At 45.3% G+C, this 18,728-nt stretch overlaps 1 protein-coding gene across 6 annotated transcripts in view; it reads right to left on the reverse strand.

Annotated features, from left to right (window-relative positions):
• The window catches only part of BPTF (bromodomain PHD finger transcription factor), a 96,851-nt gene that overhangs the window by 44,557 nt on the left and 33,566 nt on the right, over positions 1-18,728 (reverse strand). For 5 of the 6 annotated variants that reach the window (XM_083148186.1, XM_083148184.1, XM_083148185.1 and 2 more), the window contains exons 6-13: positions 18,282-18,431; positions 18,004-18,188; positions 17,048-17,403; positions 16,836-16,967; positions 16,462-16,591; positions 16,246-16,378; positions 15,926-16,120; positions 10,188-12,258 (exon numbers count right to left, since the gene is read on the reverse strand). In XM_083148186.1, coding sequence (XP_083004312.1) covers positions 10,188-12,258; positions 15,926-16,120; positions 16,246-16,378; positions 16,462-16,591; positions 16,836-16,967; positions 17,048-17,403; positions 18,004-18,188; positions 18,282-18,431 — 3,352 coding nt within the window. The remainder of the gene's footprint in view (positions 1-10,187; positions 12,259-15,925; positions 16,121-16,245; positions 16,379-16,461; positions 16,592-16,835; positions 16,968-17,047; positions 17,404-18,003; positions 18,189-18,281; positions 18,432-18,728) is intronic. The other variant, XM_083148183.1, reaches the window with a different exon arrangement.

Raw genomic sequence — 18,728 nt, forward strand, 5'->3', positions numbered from 1 at the left:
ACTTCTGAAGAATGTAAATGTTCAAATGGAGCCTGTTAATAAAGATCCCTCAGAACAATTACCACTGCGACAGCCATCGGGTCACTGGATGTTGTCTAAAACTGTGGTATATTAAAGTCATGTCAAGAGGCCATGGGAGTCACCACTTCCCCCCCAAAAAATACATTGGAAGACCTCTGGATGCAGAAACCACTCCCCAGGGAGAAACACGCATCTGCTAAAGAAGTCTGCTTCCAATTTTTTTTTTGTGCCATATGATCACAAGTGAGAGTGCTGGACCATAAGGTATCTACCCTTAAAATAATTGTGTCTGCTTCCACCATTTTTGTGGTGTTCCTTATGCCTTCCTATTAACATATGCCACCACCTTGGCATTGTTTAACTGAATATTAACTGGCCAGCCAGGACTGTCTCAGACCCCAAGATAGCAAGTGGATCAGAGCTTGAGCACATTGACTGCAAGAGCCATCTCAGACAGTGATTAAGGGCCTTGGGGCCAAATATGTTGGGTCACTGCCTCCCTATCATAGTAAACTCGTGTACTAGAGGTGTGGAAACCAGCCACTAATGGAGAGAGAATAGAAATAAAGACAGAGAGGAACTCCCGTACACCCGACCAAATGAGGAGAATATCCCCCCCAAAATTATCCTTTTGCGCAGAACCTGTAACAAGGAAAAATCAGAGTTTGGAAGAATGTCTTCCAAAGGGTCTCCATGGCTTGAGCTACTCACACTGAGCCCAGAATATGGCAAATAAACCACCTGAAAACCAAGAGAGACTAATGTTGAGAACGGTTAAAGCTCCTTTCGCTAGTGGATTCCTAATGTAGAGCCCAAATCGGAAGTGCTGTGTGTTTTGAAAAATGGAGGCACCAACCATTTAGTTGATACTGTTCCCACTTGGCCACATAAACTGTGGGAAGAGCATAAAGAAAAGAATCTTATCCAAAATACTTTGGACCAGAAGAATTTTGGGTAACGGATTATTCCATATTTCAGAATATTTTGATGAACCGTCTGTCTTCTAGTGAAATCATCTACATTCTTTCCCTTTTTCAATCTGTTTGGATTTCTTGTTTGAGTGCTTAGTTTTGGTCTATTGCTTTAGTGTGAAAACTGAGCACCAAGTGGGTAAAGAACCAGAGAAAGAACCAGCTTTACCATGACTCTCTTAATGTAACAGTGCCGTCTAGACCCCAAAGCTAGTAGTGTCCACCAAATGGATTCAGGAGATCTCAGAGAATGGTCTCTTGAATTGTAGATGTCATTAGATGTAGATGTCACATTGTAGATTTCAATTAATTATTTTGTTGTGGGAGTGTCATAAGCAACAAAAAGGAATACCCAAGTGCTAAGATGTTTGAGAATAATGGTTTTCTATAATTTGCTCAGTTATACCAGAAAATACCCACGTCCTTTTCTCTTACTTTGATACAATATGAATTTATTTTAAATTCGCAAAAAAAAAATAAAAAAAATTCACAGACTAAATTGCTTTGTGCAAAGCATACTGTACAGTAAAACAGTATCCATAATAAAACATACATAATTAATAATAAATAATTTAAAAAAGGTACATCCTAAAACATCCAAATCTATACTCACACATTCAACATACATATTGTGGATGGGAAAAAACTGTTCTACAGACAACTAGTCCATACTGCCAAACTTCTGAACCTTTTCTGCGATGAAAGTTTAATAAAAAAAAAAATACATTAAGGCCCTTATTCAGATCTGCTTGCAGTATAAATTTGTTCTCAAAATGGGAAAAAACATGTGCACTGCAGGTAGGGTAAATGTAACATTGAATCCCGACTGCAAATTCTCGGTCAAGCTGACCGAGAACGGGACAGGGTCACGGCTGTCGGGCCAGCTCGACAGCCGTGACCCAACTTTGAATACCCCCTAAGGGGGGTATTCAATCTGAGGGTCACGGCAGTCGAGCTTGCTCGATCGCTGTGACCCAGTCCCATTCTCGGTCAGCTCGACCGAAAACATGCAGGCGAGATTCAATGTCCCGACTGCCGGGGACCGAGAAGGGGGCGTGGCCACGAGTTGCGGCCGGGAAGAGGTGAGCTGCAGCTGGCAGCTCGTCACTTCTCGGCAGAACGAGCCCGACAGCTAGTGCTGTCGGGCTCGATCTGCCGAGAAACCCTGCTTAATGCTGTCAGGGAAGACAGCTTTGAATAGGGCCCGGGGAGCATCTCCCCCATGGGAGATGCTCGCCGGGGATTGAATATCCCCCTTAGTGTTGCTCACTTCACTAGAACACTTATTGTTCAAATATTGTTCGATATGGATTCTGTATCCTGCTGTTGTGGGACTAAAACAATGACTGAATGAAAGTAGCGACTGACCTGTTATAGATGGAATGGTCTCCTAGTGTTGTCTAGGTAGGGGATTCAAAAAGAGCAGCCTTGATTTAGGCTTTAAGATTTGAAGACTATGGGGGGTATTTCTGTTTCTGACAGCAATGAAGGCCGTTTCAGACAAAACAGGGCAGACTTTACACCAAGTCAGATCTGTTTTGTTGGAAATGGCCATGCACTGTCAAATTCACTGCCGTTTTTCGACAATTCTTGCAGTTTTCAACACGCAGAACATTCTGACTGTCGAGAGAAACTAAAATGGCCAGGGATTCCGAATGTCAGGACAGTCGGAATCAGAGACTGAATACCCCCAAAGTGGTAAATTTACTAAAGATTTACTAGAGCTTTTAAAAATGAAACGTGATGTTGCCTATAGCAACCAATCAGATTCCATCATTCTTGGATAATAGAGAAATGAAGGACAGAATCTGATTGGTTCTACTGGCAACATTACCTCTTTTTATTTTTAAAAGCTTAAATAAATGTATCCCTGAGCAGTATCTAACAGAAACAGCAGTAGTTGTGGGTCTCTCACTGTCTGACAGTTTAAGCAGACTTTCATTTCTGGAGAGAAGCCTGCCAAAGAAAAGAAAAGCAGACAGATTAAACATTCCTCTTTGGGCCAAGAACTAACCTGGCTACATTCTAACCACAATATGTCTGATTGCTGCTATGCTGTAAAGCTTCCCACCAAGTCTTGTTGCATCTCCAGAGGCTCTGCGCTACTTTATCTTCAAAAGCACCAGAGCTGACAAGTGACTTAAAACTTCTTTCTCTTTCATCCAGCAGGGGACACTGGCGAGCTACAATGGGTATTAGAGCTGGGTTTGCTGGGAGCTGGCACACTATAACTTTAAGAAGTTGGCTCCTCCCCTCTAATGCCCCACAATCCCCAGTTAGAAAAATTGTGCTGAGGGAGCTGGTCACGCAGGAGCACTGCTCCCACTTCAAATCTCCCTAAAGCATTATTATTTCTTTCTCTCTTCAACTAAGAACCTTTAGGCTGTATCTATATCACAGACACACTCCTGCTGCTGCAGCAAGAAGTGTAGTCTTGGCGCCGCTGGACTTCTGCCAGCACAGTCGGTCAGGGCCCTCCCAAAGGCACCTGCCCGGACTTTTGGTGTTCCTGCGGGCCCCCACCAAAGGGACCGTCATACACAGAGACCCCCCGCTGGTAATTGTGAGTACCTAGCGTGCAAACGCGCGCGCGCGTATGCCACCCTCCGTCGCCAGCTCCGGGGGTTTTATGCTACCCATACACAGAGGGTATCCTCTGGTAGTGGGGGAGACATGGGCACCCGGAGGACGCGCAGAGGGAGAAGGCTGGTGCGTTGCCAGCGTTATAGCGTGCTTTTTACATGTGGCGGGCGCCATTTTGGAAATACATAAATGCCACTACAGGTACTGCAGCGGGCGGAGAGGAAGGATTGTAAGGCTTAGCTATGCTGATATATGCTTTGCAATCCATGTATTAATGCCTGACACTTCTCTTCTTCTAGGAGTGCTCAGCGCTGTTTCAGGAGTTCTATAGCCTGCTGCATTTATTCAGTTTACTGTAATCTCTGGTTACACACACTTAGGTCTCTCTGTGTGGGTACACATATATATATATATATATATATATATCATATAGTGGGCTATTGGGGATTGGGCTTAGTCTCCCCTCTGGTGCCCGGCAGTCCCCAGAACTCCTCACCCCCATACTGTGTTACTGTGTGTGTGTGGGTGTTTCATCTGTCTGTATTCCCTGTCTGTATCATGACTGGAAAGGCAGCCACAAAAGCCTCTCAGAAGGCTTTCATTTGCATTTCCTGTGGAACTAAGTTTTCACAGAAAGCAGATAGCACAACTTCTAAGTGTGAGGCATGCAGCGCAGCTTCTCCCTCACAGGAGACTCCCACTGGCCCTCCTCAGTGGGCTGACATGCTGGCAGGTGCCATGACTAAATTAACTTCTGAGCTAGCAGAGTCACGCTCAGCTCAGCCAGCGTGGGCCTCTACCCTAGCTAGGTCCATGGACAATTTAGTGTCTTCCTTGGGGTCCGCCCCTAGGGGCCATACAGGGCGCCAAAAACGCACTTTGCAAGCCCTTCATGATTCTGAGGATTCATCTGAAGATGAAGCCCCTCTTTTAGAGGATGCTTTGTATCTTGATGATGGGGATTATCAGGCTCAGGCAGATGAAGGGGAACCACCTCTGGCAGGAGTGGAAGCCCTCATTGTAGCAGTAAAGCAGACTCTTAATTTTCCAGAGGAGCCTGAGCCAGTCACACAGGACATGGATTTGTTTTCAGTACAAGCAAAACCTCCTGTTGTTTTCCCTTTCCCTAAGCAGGAACAGTTGGCAGCTGCTTGGCAGAATCCTGACAGAAAATTTCAAATACCAAAGAAGTTTTCTAATAATTACCCTTTTCACCGCTCTGATTTAGCTAAATGGGTTACGCCACCTCCGGTGGACGCCTCCTTTTCCAGGCTATCAAAAAAGACCGCACTACCAGTCCCCGGGGCATCTGCCCTTAAGGACCCGGCGGATAGAAAGTTAGAGAACACCCTTAAGGGCATTTATGTCGCTGCGGGTTCTCAGCTTCGCCCTGCGGTTGTGTCGGCATGGATACACAAGGCCATTTCTAAATGGTCTGAGCAACTTATTCAGGGTCTGGAGGATGGCACTCCTAGACAGGATCTTAAGGTGTTGGCCGAGCACATACAGGAATCAGCATCCTTCCTGGCCGATGCCTCCAAGGACGTCACTATGATTGCCACTCGCATTTCAGCAAATGCAGTAGCAGCTCGCAGGGCCCTCTGGTTGAGGTCCTGGACAGCGGACGCTGAATCTAAAAAGGCGGTAGAGGCTATCCCGTTTACCGGGGAGATGCTCTTTGGCCCGGAGCTTGACAAATGGATCGCTCAGGCCACGGGAGGTAAGTCGGCGTTCTTGCCTACGGCCCCTCCTCCAGCCCGCAGGCAATATCCTTGGGCCCTCATTCCAGTCCTTTCGCCCTCATCAGTCCTTTCGAGGGCGCGGCAGGGGATCCTCCTTTTCATTTAGAGGTGGCAGAGGTAGAGCCAGAGGTCAGTCTTCTGCTCGCACCCCACTGCCCAAGCCCCAGGATAAGCCTGCCGCATGACTACCCAACAATTTATCGGCCGACCTCCTTCCAGGTTCATCAGGACCAAGATTCCTCAAATTCCAGAGGAAAGAATGCTGCTCCAGCAAGCCATTCAAAAACTTCTGCGGGCACAAGTGATAGTACCCGTTCCGGTGGCGGAAAGAGGACGGGGGTTCTACTCCAACGTCTTTCTCGTCCCAAAACCGGACGGATCTGCAAGGCCCATCCTCAATTTAAAATCCCTAAATCTGTTTGTCCAGTACCAGAAATTCAAAATGGAGTCCATCCATTCTGTGATTGCCTCGCTCGAATCTCAGGAATTTCTGGCATCGGTGGACATAAAAGGATGCCTACCTTCATGTCCCCATTTGGCCACTACACCAGATCTTCCTCAGATTTGCGGTGGGGTCAGAACACTTCCAATTCCGGGCTCTCCCGTTTGGATTGTCCTCTGCCCCCAGAGTGTTCACCAAACTCTTGTCAGTGCTCATGGCTCACCTTCGGCTTCAGGGCCTGACCTTGGTGCCTTACCTCGACGATCTATTGATCAAGGGGCCATCGGTGAACACTCTGAGGGATCAGGTTCAGACAACCATCGACTGTCTGGTCCATCACGGCTGGATTATGAATTACAAGAAATCAGCCCTACCTCCCACACAACGGCTCCAGTTTCTGGGCCTAATTCTGGACACCCAGGAGCAGCGGATTTTTCTGCCAGAAGACAAGATAGAGGCAATCATAGCCCTGGTGCAACTAGTGCTACATCACAACAGAGTCCAGATCCTGTTGTGCATCCGGCTCTTGGGGAAGATGGTGGCAGCCTTCCCAGCATTGCAGTTCGGAAGGTTCCACTCTCGCCCACTACAGTTGGACCTGTTGAGCCAGTGGTCCGGGTCGCATCTATACATCCATCGGACAGTGCGGCTCTCCAGGGCCACGAGGTTGTCCCTTGCCTGGTGGCTCCAGAGGCAGAGTCTGGCTCAAGGTCGCCGCTTCGCGGTGTGGGATTGGACATTATTGACCACAGACGCCAGCCTCATGGGCTGGGGCACGGTGGTTCTGTCTCGTCGCCTCCAGGGTCTGTGGACCCCCTGGGAAGCAGCGTTAACAATCAACGTTCTGGAACTAAGAGCCATTTTCAACGGCCTAAGTGCAGCAGAAGACCTCCTGTCAAACCGACCAGTGAAGGTGCAGTCGGACAATGCGACCGCGGTCGCTTATGTCAACAGACGGGGGGGACCAAGAGCAGACGAGCCATGCGGGAAGTTCACAAGATTCTGCGGTGGGCAGAACAACGAAACGTGATTCTATCGGCGGTCTTCCTCCCAGGAGTAGAAAACTGGGAGGCAGACTTTCTAAGCAGACATCATTACCACCCAGGGGAATGGGCTCTGCACCCAGACGTCTTTCTCCAGATCACACGCCGGTGGGGCACGCCACAGATAGACCTCATGGCGTCGCGCCAAAACCATCAACTTCCTCTGTACGTCGCCAGGTCAAGGGACGCAGGAGCGTACGCAGTGGATGCCCTGGAGATCCCATGGCCATTCCAATTAGTGTATCTCTTCCCTCCGCTTCCTCTCATCGGAAAAGTTCTAAAGAAGATTCGAAGAGAAAGGGTTCAGGCCATCATGATAGCTCCGTATTGGCCTCGCCGGAGTTGGTTCTCGGACCTTCAGAATCTTCTGGCGGACGACCCCTGGACTCTCCCGGACAGGCCAGACCTTCTGCAGCAGGGGCCGTTCTTCCACCAAGGCCTCAGGCCACTCCGTTTGACGGCGTGGCTGTTGAGACCGAGGTCCTGAGGCAGAAAGGGATTCCGTCTTCTGTCATCCCCACCATGCTCAGGGCTAGAAAGCCTACATCTGCGGCCCATTATCACCGGATATGGAGGGCTTACCAACGTTGGTGTGTGTCCCGCGGATGTTCTTTTAAATCCTTTAGGTTACCCCGACTGCTTCGATTCTTGCAGTCAGGTCTGGAAGCAGGCCTTCGGCTTGCATCATTAAAGGTTCAAGTATCTGCGTTGTCAATTCTGTTCCAAAAGAAATTGGCTTTGATGCCGGACATTCAGACTTTCCTTCAGGGGGTGACTCGACTCCAACCACCTTTCATACCACCTACTCCCCCATGGGATCTTAATGTGGTTCTTCAATTCCTGCAGTCTTCCACATTTGAGCCTCTGGAATCTGTGGATATCAAATTCCTAACCTGGAAGACCGTCCTCCTAGTGGCGTTGGCTTCCGCTAGGAGAGTCTCCGAACTTGGGGCCTTATCCTGCAAATCTCCATTCCTGGTGTTCCATGGAGACAGAGCGGAGCTCCGCACGCAGGCATCCTTCTTACCCAAGGTCGTCTCGTCTTTCCACATCAACCAGCCGATCGTTATTCCATCATTGCAGGACTCGGCTCAGGGGCCTTCCACCCTTGATGTGGTAAGGTCTCTTAAAATCTATGTCAACAGGACAAAGAGACTTAGAAAGACAGACAATCTCTTTGTTTTATATGACGCTCGGAGACGGGGATGGCCTGCGTCCAAGCAGTCCATAGCACGTTGGATCAGATTAACCATTCACCAGGCATATGTGTCTCTTGGGAAGCCTCCGCCGTCAGTTAAAGCCCACTCCACTAGAGCGGTGGGCGCTTCTTGGGCGGCCAGACGTGGGGCTTCAGTGGATCAGCTTTGTAAGGCCGCCACATGGTCCTCCGTTAATACATTTATAAAGTTTTACAGGTTCGACACTTTTGCTTCAGCCTCGGCTGATTTTGGGCGTCTAGTGCTGCAGGATTCCACGAGTTCTCCCGCCCTAGGGGGAATCTTTGGAACCTCCCCATTGTAGCTCGCCAGTGTCCCCTGCTGGATGAAAGAGAAAAGAGGAATTTGGTACCTACCGGTAATTCCATTTCTCTGAATCCGCAGGGGACACTGGCCTCCCGCCCTACTCGTGTCACCTGCTTGTTTCACCTGTTTCTCCTCAGTATACTCTGCCGGTTATGAGTGGTAGCTGAGTGTTAATGTTATGTTTGAGTTTTTATGTTTCCTGGTGTCTTCTCCTCTCACTTACAATTTTCCTAACTGGGGATTGTGGGGCATTAGAGGGGAGGAGCCAACTTCTTAAAGTTATAGTGTGCCAGCTCCCAGCAAACCCAGCTCTAATACCCATTATAGCTCGCCAGTGTCCCCTGCGGATTCAGAGAAATGGAATTACCGGTAGGTACCAAATTCCTCTTTTCTGGCAGTGGAGTCTAGCTACTCCAATGGTGTGAGGTTTAATATTGTCTGCCTGATAGTGGTGGCAACACAGTGACCATGTACATCTCCAGTGGTAAAAGTGACTAGTTCTTCCTGAAGGCAATACCATACAAAAAGATGGGGGGTGGGGTGCCTTAGTGAAATAATACAAACACAGCAGTAAACTGTATGATAGCAACTGGAAAGTCAATTTTTGAACAAACAAATAAATTAAAATAGAACAGAAATGATGTGCTGCAAGCAATAAATTGCCAAAAGGAATCCAGTTAGAATAAGATATCTATCTATCTATATACATATAAACAGTCCATTCGGCACTCACGTATAGAAATGAGGAGTTGGCTCCGGTACCCTCAAAGTGACCTCCGGAATGGGGTCACACAATATAATTCCACTTCAGCGGCACTCACGGATATAAAGTACAGTTCACTCAGCTGTAGTTACCAACGTTTCGAAATTTTATTCATTTCGTCATCAGGGTATATACCCTGATGACGAAATTAATAAAATTTCGAAACGTTGGTGGTAACTACAGCTGAGAGAACTGTACTTTATATCCGTGAGTGCTGCTGAAGTGGAATTATATATATATATATATATATATATATATATATATAGATATAGAGAGAGAGAGAGAGAGAGAGAGAGAGGGAGGGAGAGAGAGAGGGAGAGAGAGAGAGAGAGGGAGAGAGAGAGGGAGAGAGAGAGGGAGAGAGAGAGAGAGAGGGAGAGAGAGAGGGAAACTCTGGCACTCACGCTTGAGTCCATATATTCTTTTTGTTGAAGTTGCTTAGGTGCCCTCCGTGGGTCAGATATTCCCCATATAGAAGTAGAAATGACAGTGGCACTCACAAGTCTTGTTCAGTAGCAAATAGAGACTTTATTCCAACATGATTCGGGGATAGATCCCCGCTCCCTGATAACGGGGTTCTATCCCTGAAACATGTTGGAACAAAGTCTCTATTCACTGTTTAGCTCGGGGATGATCGATTGGAGCTATTCAACTGTCTGCAAATTTATGGTCGCTCCTCATGAGGGTGCAAACAGAGATCCTCCAATCAAACATTCATTTTCCAAAGCTAAACAAATTCTCGTTCACCGAGTTTCGCAGTATCCAATATGCCATGTCCTGGTTCAATGAGAAAGTAGTATGTCCCATGAAAGGGCTATCCCCCAAACAATTTTTATGTTAAAAAAATATGTTATAGTTGAAATTGTAAATGCAATGCATACATTTGGAACACTAAGAAGACTATTGAATGTGGGGGGGGGGGGGGGGGGGGAGTATTAGAAAGAAAAAGCCAAATTTCACAAAAAATGGTATATAGTTATATATAGTTTAGGATTTTTATCAATTTCTGCAGTTAAGAATGGTTTTGGCCAATGTTTGTAATGCACAGCAATATAAAAAGATCATATAATGAAACCACAGTAGCAGAAAACCTACATACCTCCAAGTTATTCCAAATGTCGGCCTAGGGGATGGGTATGGCCAAATATCATGAGCAGGCTTTGCATTATAACTGAATGCAGGTACCTCTCGTATTCCCCCTTTTCTTGAGATTTTTTTGAGATCATCATTTGGAAGGACAAATATGCTCTTTTTATTGCTCTTAGTGACAAATTTCCTGTATGAAGGGAGAGCTGTTCCAGATCTTGACTTTTTTGATTTTGTGAACTTCATCAACCGCACTCTGTCTTTGGTGGAATACTCTTTACTCACAGTCATTACAGATGAGATTGTCCCAGAAGGGGTGGTCAATGAGTCTGTCACAGTTGTGGTCACAGTGGTTTTACACTGCTCTTTTATGGACAAGACACCATCATTTTTTGTACATGGAAATGTGACTTTAGTCACAGTAGTTCTAGTTGTAGTGGTGACTTCTGTAACAATAGTTTTGATTTTGCTGCTCCCATTCAATCGGTCAATAGACAAACCATTCTGTTCAGTGGAATCATTGCTTAGACTGGATTCCTCGCCAGAGTTCACAGGAGATAAATTTTTACGAATTGCTTCAGTAGTCTCCATTACATCCTCCCCACAAATTGAATTATTTCTTTTGATTAAGGGCTGAGTGACTGTCTCACTAGAACCACCAAGTTTGCCATCGGATGGGCAAAGGACATTCATACATTTTGGGGAATTTGCCAATTCTTCCACTTCCTTTGTTGTCTCTAAATCTGCAGACTGAATTGCCGATAACGGTGTAGAGATGCTAGTTTTTTCATCTATATCCTCCATACTGATGTCTCCATTCATAAACGGTCTCACTGTAGACTCTTTTAGCTTATCTCCATTTTCAGAGACAATCTTTGTAATGTTGTTTACCTTTGGATCAACTTCTTGGACAGATTGAATTTCACAACCGTCATGGGGTAAACTATGGCATTTTTTACAAAAAACATCTTTCCCATTGACCTGAGGTGTAATATCAACTCCTGCTGCTTCAGAGTGAATATCTTTAGTGCATTTCTTGTTGTGGCAATCTGGACATTTAATTACAACACTAGTTCTTTCAGCCTGTCCTTCTTGATCACCATTAGAAACTTTATTTGTACAGTCCATTTCTGCATTACATAAACCACTTTGACCGATTTCTTCAGGGACTTTGCGGATTTCTTCTTTAGGTTCAGAACTAGTCAACACTGTGTTTTTGCTGCCTTGGTTGCTGTTCATCTCTGATCCATCAAGGATGGAATTTTTACTTTCACCAGAAAGCTCAGATTTAGTGTCCATTGTTTTTGTATTTAGACAATCTTTATTCTGATTGACCTCATGTGGATCAGGTAAACTGTTTTTAAGACCACATTGGTATTTTGCCTGGTCAAAACAGGGCATGGTTGCAGGGTGTTCTGGAAGGATATTGGAATAACTATTCTCATGATGTTTTTCTTCCTTGTTGTGGCTTTCCTCATTGGTTTCTACAGACTTGGTGGGTACATCACTGCCCAGAGAAGAAATGCTCTGATCTTTAACTGGGTTTCCACATTCTGCCACAATGCATTTGTTTTGTACATTCTCAGGGTCACCTTTCAGTGGACTGAGACACCGTTCAGAACTAGAGATAGCGGACTTGACAATGTCCTGGGAATGCAAGACTGGAATTTTCTCTGTACAACGTACTGCAGGCTGTGTAATGCCAGCATCAGCACTGTCCATAACCGGTTTCCCTTCTAGAGGATTGGTGGCGGCATCTAACTCGTTATCAGTCTTCGGTTTGCACCCAGGGCCATCAGGTACATTTTTTTTCTGGTCTGGAGCAACAGCCCCAACTTGTTTTGCAGCACTGCCCAATTTTAGTCTTTCCAGTCTTTGTTTTTCTTCAAGTGTAAACTGCTGGACCCTTCGTTCTAGCAACCCATCCAACCGAGACGTTTTAACAATTTTTTTATACCAAGTTCTCATTTGAAAACCAAGGCTCACATTGATTAGATCAGCATCAGCAAAAGTTTGCTCCTCTTTTGATCCAATTGCTTCAATTTCCATTGGCTCCTCCTTAATTGCTTCAGACTTTTCATGCTCTGTAAACAGAAAAGCATATTTAACGAGACATGTACAATGGACATTTAGAGGGGTACTTGTCAAGGTTCTTAGAGAAATAAAATTGTAAGAGAAAGTACTCGCCAATCAGCTTCGGTATTACATTTGAAAAATGACAGTTCAAAGCCTATTTTTAGTACTTTATCTCTCACAATTTTAGCTCTCTCTCACACTTTGATAAATGTCACCTTAGGAGTAGTTATCACACAGTTTTTTTTTTTAACTAAATGTAATATAGAACAGTGTAAACTTAGGTACACCTGAATAGTCTTCTAAACATGCCTGGAGTTACAAAACGGAATATACAAGACCCCCAATACTCAGAGAAGGCTTGACAGACTGCTTGGGGCTTACCAATGTATTTGCAAATATATGTAACCAAGATCTCTAAATTATACGAACATATCATGGTACTTGTTTCCTAGCACGGCGCCCATCGGGTCCCATCGCATACCTTAACTTAAGGTATGCGATGGGACCCGACCAACCCGATTTCGGGCTTTTTTTTTAGGTTTCCCGACAAATGTATAATCGGGTCCATCGCATGCCATTATTATGGCATGCGATGCAACCGACGCGATTTTACATTGTAAGCATTGTATGTAATGTTAAATTCCTATATAAAATCGGGTCCATTGTATGACATTATAATGGCATACAATGCAACCAATGCGATGGACCCGATTTTACATTGGAACCAATGTTAAATGGCCCCCCATACCGAATTTTTGATTGTATACCCACCCTGATGGGTAATTTCTATGTCAAATGCCCCACCCCCCCATTGTTAAAGCCACCCCACGATGAACGCCAACCCGAAGCGTGGCGAGCGCAGCGAGCCCGCGAGGGGCGGCGGTACGCGTCCTCAGACCTTTTCATACCTGGAGTTGATTTTAAATAGTGTGGCGAGCGCAGCGAGCAACCGAGCCCGAAGCGTGGCAAGCACAGCGAGCATCGCGAGGGGACGCGTAATACTGTGAAGTAATGCGCATCCCCTCGCCACGCTTCGGGCTCGGTGGCTCGCTGTGCTCACCACACTATATAAATTCAACTCCACGCCGACGTGGATAGTGGGGGTATGAAAAGGTCGGAGGACGCGTACCGCGGTTCACGTTGATTGTGGCGTGGCGTTAACAATGGGGGGGGCATAGAATGAAAAATGGGGTCTGGGGGGCATTCAACATTGGGGCCAATGTCAAATCGGGTCTCAGGGATCATTTAACATTGGTTCCAATGTAAAAAAATCGGGTCGGTTGGGTCAATCGCATTGCATGCAATTTGGTTGCATGCGATTGGCCCGATTTTTGCAACCCGATTGCATATAATTAAAAACGGTGGCGCCGTGCTACGAAACAAGTACCCATATTATTATTATTATTGTTTATTTATATGGCACCACAACAAATGATGTGGATTTGTAGTTACACAACAGCTGGAGGGTCACAGTTTGGACATGCCTACCTTAAGGGAAAATGCCCTAAAGCACGCCTAAAGTCCTGCCTAAAGAAAAGAAAGAACCCATGGCAAGGAAATAGAGGAATAAGAAACCACCTCCTTGTGACATCATGCAACAGAATGCTTACAGACTATGGTAAATGTCAAAAGACACTTTCTTTTTGGTTTTGATCATAGCCTGAACTGAACTTTTAAGATCTTGGGCTTCACGAACCATGCCATTAAATTTAACGGTACTTGTGGAGTATCACGGCTCCCATCGTATGGCATCGTATGCCATATGTAGTGGCATACGATGGCATACGATGCGATGCTTTACCGATTTTTGAGCATTTTTACTCAAAAATCGTATGCCCTCGCATGGCATCGTATGCCATATGTAGTGGCATATGATGTCATACGATGCGATATGATGTTTTACCGATTTTTGAACAAAAATTGACAAAAATCGGTAAAACATCGCATAACATCGTATGCCATATGTAGTGGCATACGATGCCATATGTAGTGGCATACGATGTCATACGATGCGATACGATGTTTTACCGATTTTTGAGCAAAAATGGTGAAAAATCGGTAAAACATCACATGGCATCGTATGCCATCGATGCGATGTTTTACCGATTTTTGAGCATTTTAGCTCAAAAATCATATGCAATCGCATCGGATGCCATACGATGGCATCCGATGCGATGGCACCCGATTTTGCACTGAAATGCATCAGAATGCATTGAAATGTGTATTAAAGTAGTGAAATGCCCCCAAATGCCATTTTTCATAGTGCACCACCCCCACTATCAACGTCAACCCGAAGCGTGGCGAGCGCAGCGAGCCCACGAGGGGCGGCGGTACGCGTCCTACGACCTTTTCATACCCCCACTATCCACGTCGGCGTGGAGTTGAGAATAGAATAGTGTGGCGAGCGCAGCGAGCCACCGAGCCCGAAGCGTGGCGAGCGCAGCGAGCCCCGCGAGGGGACGCGGATACCTGCAAAGCCCGCGAGGAGACGCGTATAGCTGTGAAGGTATCTGCGTCCGCTCGCTACGCTTCGGGCTCGGTGGCTCGCTGCGCTCGCCACACTATTCTATTCTCAACTCCAAGCCGACGTGGATAGTGGGGGTATGAAAAGGTCGTAGGACGCGTACCGCCGCCCCTCGCGGGCTCGCTGCGCTCGCCACGCTTCGGGTTGACGTTGATAGTGGGGGTGGTGCACTATGAAAAATGGCATTTGGAGGCATTTCACTACTTTAATACACATTTCAATGCATTCTGATGCATTTCAGTCCAAAATCGGGTGCCATCGCATCGCATGCCATCGTATGGCATCCGATGCGATCGCATACGATTTTTGAGCTAAAAATGATCGTATCGCATCGTATGACATCGTATGCCACTACATATGGCATACGATGTTATGCGATGGCATACGATTTTTGAGCAAAAATAGTCAAAAATCTGTAAAACATCGCATCGCATCGTATGCCATCGTATGCCACATGCGATGCGATTTTTAGCATACGATCTGCATACGATGCAGGTCGTGGGAGCCGTGATACTCCACAAGTACCAATTTAACCAATGATTTTTGTCCGACAATCGTCCCCTGAGACAACAGGTCCTGTGAAAGTTGAAGTCTGATCTGCGGACCCACCTCATATCTGTGGACAACATCTCTGAGTACCAAGCACTCTTTAATAAATTTTGGTGCCACTATTACTAAAAATCTATCCGTTTCTTATATTCCTGAGACCTTGAGGAAGCATGGGTATCGGTGGACAAAATCCCAAGGGACTACTATAGAAAATGTAAAGGGGCAACAAAAGCATCTATTAGAAAGACCATTGGATCCCTGATTCTGCAACAAAATTTGCCCATGCTGTTGTTGAACCAAGAAGCCAGTAGGTACATCTCTGGCTAACCCACACTCGTATTGCAGCCCATGTATTCCCTTGTCAATAGCCACTGCCCCCTCAACTTTCCAGACTTCCAGCTGCCATTTGTGCAAACAAGGAGTGGGAAGGTTGTGGGAAAAGAGAAGCAAAAATTGGTTAGTAAAAAAAGTAAAATGTTATAAATACAAGTAGCTAAACTAGTGCTGACCTAATCCTTCAGCACTTTAATAAAAACATCATACAATCATTCTAAAACTGAAGTAGCAGTAGCATGCCAAGAGATTGGATGGCAGGAAACTACCTCTCTCTGTAGATGTGGCATCATTGTCTGCCATATGTTCCCTCTCACTGGCCTCAATCTGATTTTTAATTTGATCCCTTCGATCCTCCTCCTCCTCTTTCAATTTAATTTTCACAGCATTGGCTTTGACTATCATCGCATTTGCATTCTTTTCATGGATTTTGTCCTCATTTTCAGATTTTTCACTATTATTTTCTGGAACAAAAATAAATAAATACTTGTGAAGCAGCAGCACAGACCAGATATACATAAAAACAGAGCCTTTTTTTTACAGTAATGGAACCATGATAATCTATAGATAAATCCCTGCAGTTACTAACCCAACATTTTCCTGTAGTTTACATTTGTCTTTCCAGGGAAACGAGGCATAGACCGATGGACGTGAGTTTTACTGATCCAGCTCCACCCACCATATCCGGTCACTCTGTATTCTTCACCCTTCTGTTTCCAAACCTGAAAACAAAGTTGATATCATGTTTTTGCAGTGACGGTTGTAAAGTGACTAGCGGAATACAAACTATCACTGTAAGAAGTACCTGATGTTTCACAGGAAAAGTGTACTTGACCCAAGTGGCCTGTTGCATGCTTTCGTCCTCCTCCTGTTTCCTCTCCTTCTTCTTCACCTTGTCTTTCTCTTCTCTTTCCATGGAGGTCATCCTCCGCAACCTGGACATAAATTCTATTTATTTACAGTTTCTTAAATAGCGCAGCAGATTCCATTGCGCTTTACAATACAACTATTTAGCAATATGTTGTGAGGTGAACTAAACCCTTAAATGAAAAACTGTTGCATAAAATAAAAGAGAGACATATTACTTTCATTTAAAAACACCAATTTTTAACTAGCAGGTCCTAGGGATGATTTATTAAAAACATATTTTGGTGCTGAAAAGCACCACACATTAGTTACCTTGTGTGTCCCAAGGACTCCCTCCAAATGGGTAACATGACAACAGGTTTAATGGCACATTCCAGTATTGCTAATGCCAGTGCAAATTCACGAGGCTTGCTGCACATCTGAACAGCCTTGATCCAGTTGGACCTGTAAATGAAAAGTCAGACCGAATACACTCCATATATTTATTCTACATGCAAGAGCACTTATAGCAATAAGTACAGTACCTGTGAGAGGCCCAGTTGGGATGGAGAAATGGAGCAGGGATATTGTTCTCAAGCTGAACGATGGTGAGCCTCAGAGTTGAAATGGTCAATACCTTAGAGCCATGAACAGACCCATTCCACTTGAACTCGCCCATGGGTGACATGCAGAATTTGTGGGACAGATGCCTCCGCTTATCATGATCCTCTCTGTGCTGGTGCTTATTCAGTGCAAAGGAGTTGGTGGTGTATTGGTTGTGGTAGACACGGTATTTCCCCTCCTGTCCAAGCTTGAAGTAACTGCTCAAGATACCTCTCATAACCACTTCCTTTCTCGTACTGAGCCGGGAGATCTCACCTTGAGAATTAACCACTAGGACCTGTAAAAGTAAAGCAATGGCAAGTTAATAAAGTAAAAAAAAAAAAGTTTATGGACCACCAGGCCCTTACAGCATAGGGTCCTGGTTCTGAAGCAGTACATCTTAGAGCTAGGTATACCAGCACAACGCTATATAAAATGAAAATGCCAACTAAGGACTCTAAAAAAAGTCTACATAGAGGTTTGCCGGTTATCCTTACAGCACTCAGACATAGAAAGGGACACCTTTAAAAGCTGAAACTAAAAAGGTTAAAGAAAAACAAACACATTTCTCTAATAATGGTCCACATGGCCTTGTGCTACACAAAACCATGTGATGATATGAAGTGATTCCAACATAAATGTATTGGAATAAAAGCCTGCTCCAGTGACCAGCGCAAAGGGAGACCCTCCATATTCAAGGAATCCTTCACCAGCTATGGCAGATTCTCTGGAGATTCTGGAAAGATCTATAGATACCAGAAACCAGGTGGTGAATATTCAATAGACTAGAAAGGTTCTAAGCCCATAAATTCAGCTGAAAATAGAAGAGAACCAAAGGGTAGTTTAGGTGTCCCACTGAGTGCAGTTGGTCCATATGTGGCCGACGCAAAACACAAACCTCTCTGCCTTCCTTATAAATCTTATTTGCTTCATGGACTGCGTCAGAGTACTGGTGATTCTTCAACAGACTTAACTTGCTGTCGGGGTTCCGTAATCTTGTCACCATCCTAGAGGGACCCTTCACCATACACGTAGGCTCAGCTGCCTCCCCCGGACCCTTTTCCAACTTCACATCCCCAGAGGCTGAAGAACAAAAATAGACTGAATTAGTCAAAGGACAAGTAGTCATTATGTAATATTTTATTTCAGGGAGTGAAATAAGATGCCCACCCTCACCTGTATCATCTTGCTTGGAGGCTGGTTGCTGGAATACTTTATTTAAGCTCTCCCCCTGTTGGTCAGGTGCTGTAATGCTGGTTCGGCTATCATCACTGACAGAGTGCAGAACAGAGGGGACACTGGTACTCAAGGCAGCATCAGCAATTTCTGTTAATAGGGAACACATCACATTTACTCGAGGCCTGGACAAAAACAGGCAACACCTTTTCTGTCTTAAGTATTTTTACATCCCTTCAATGTGATATTCAAAAACACTTTCTACAATGAATCTGAAGAAACTCATTACAACTGGTTCCAGGTGATAAATGGTCAGCAACACACACACACACACACAGGAATCTGCAGGCAAACCTGAGGACAGGAAGACTGCTGATGCACTGCACATGAGAGAGCTCTGACTGATTAAATAGTGCAGTGCATGAAAACGGTGGAGGTGAGAAAGAT

Source organism: Crinia signifera, chromosome 6, assembly GCF_055691185.1.
Source record: "Crinia signifera chromosome 6, ASM5569118v1, whole genome shotgun sequence".
In the NCBI taxonomy this organism is placed as follows: domain Eukaryota; kingdom Metazoa; phylum Chordata; class Amphibia; order Anura; family Myobatrachidae; genus Crinia; species Crinia signifera.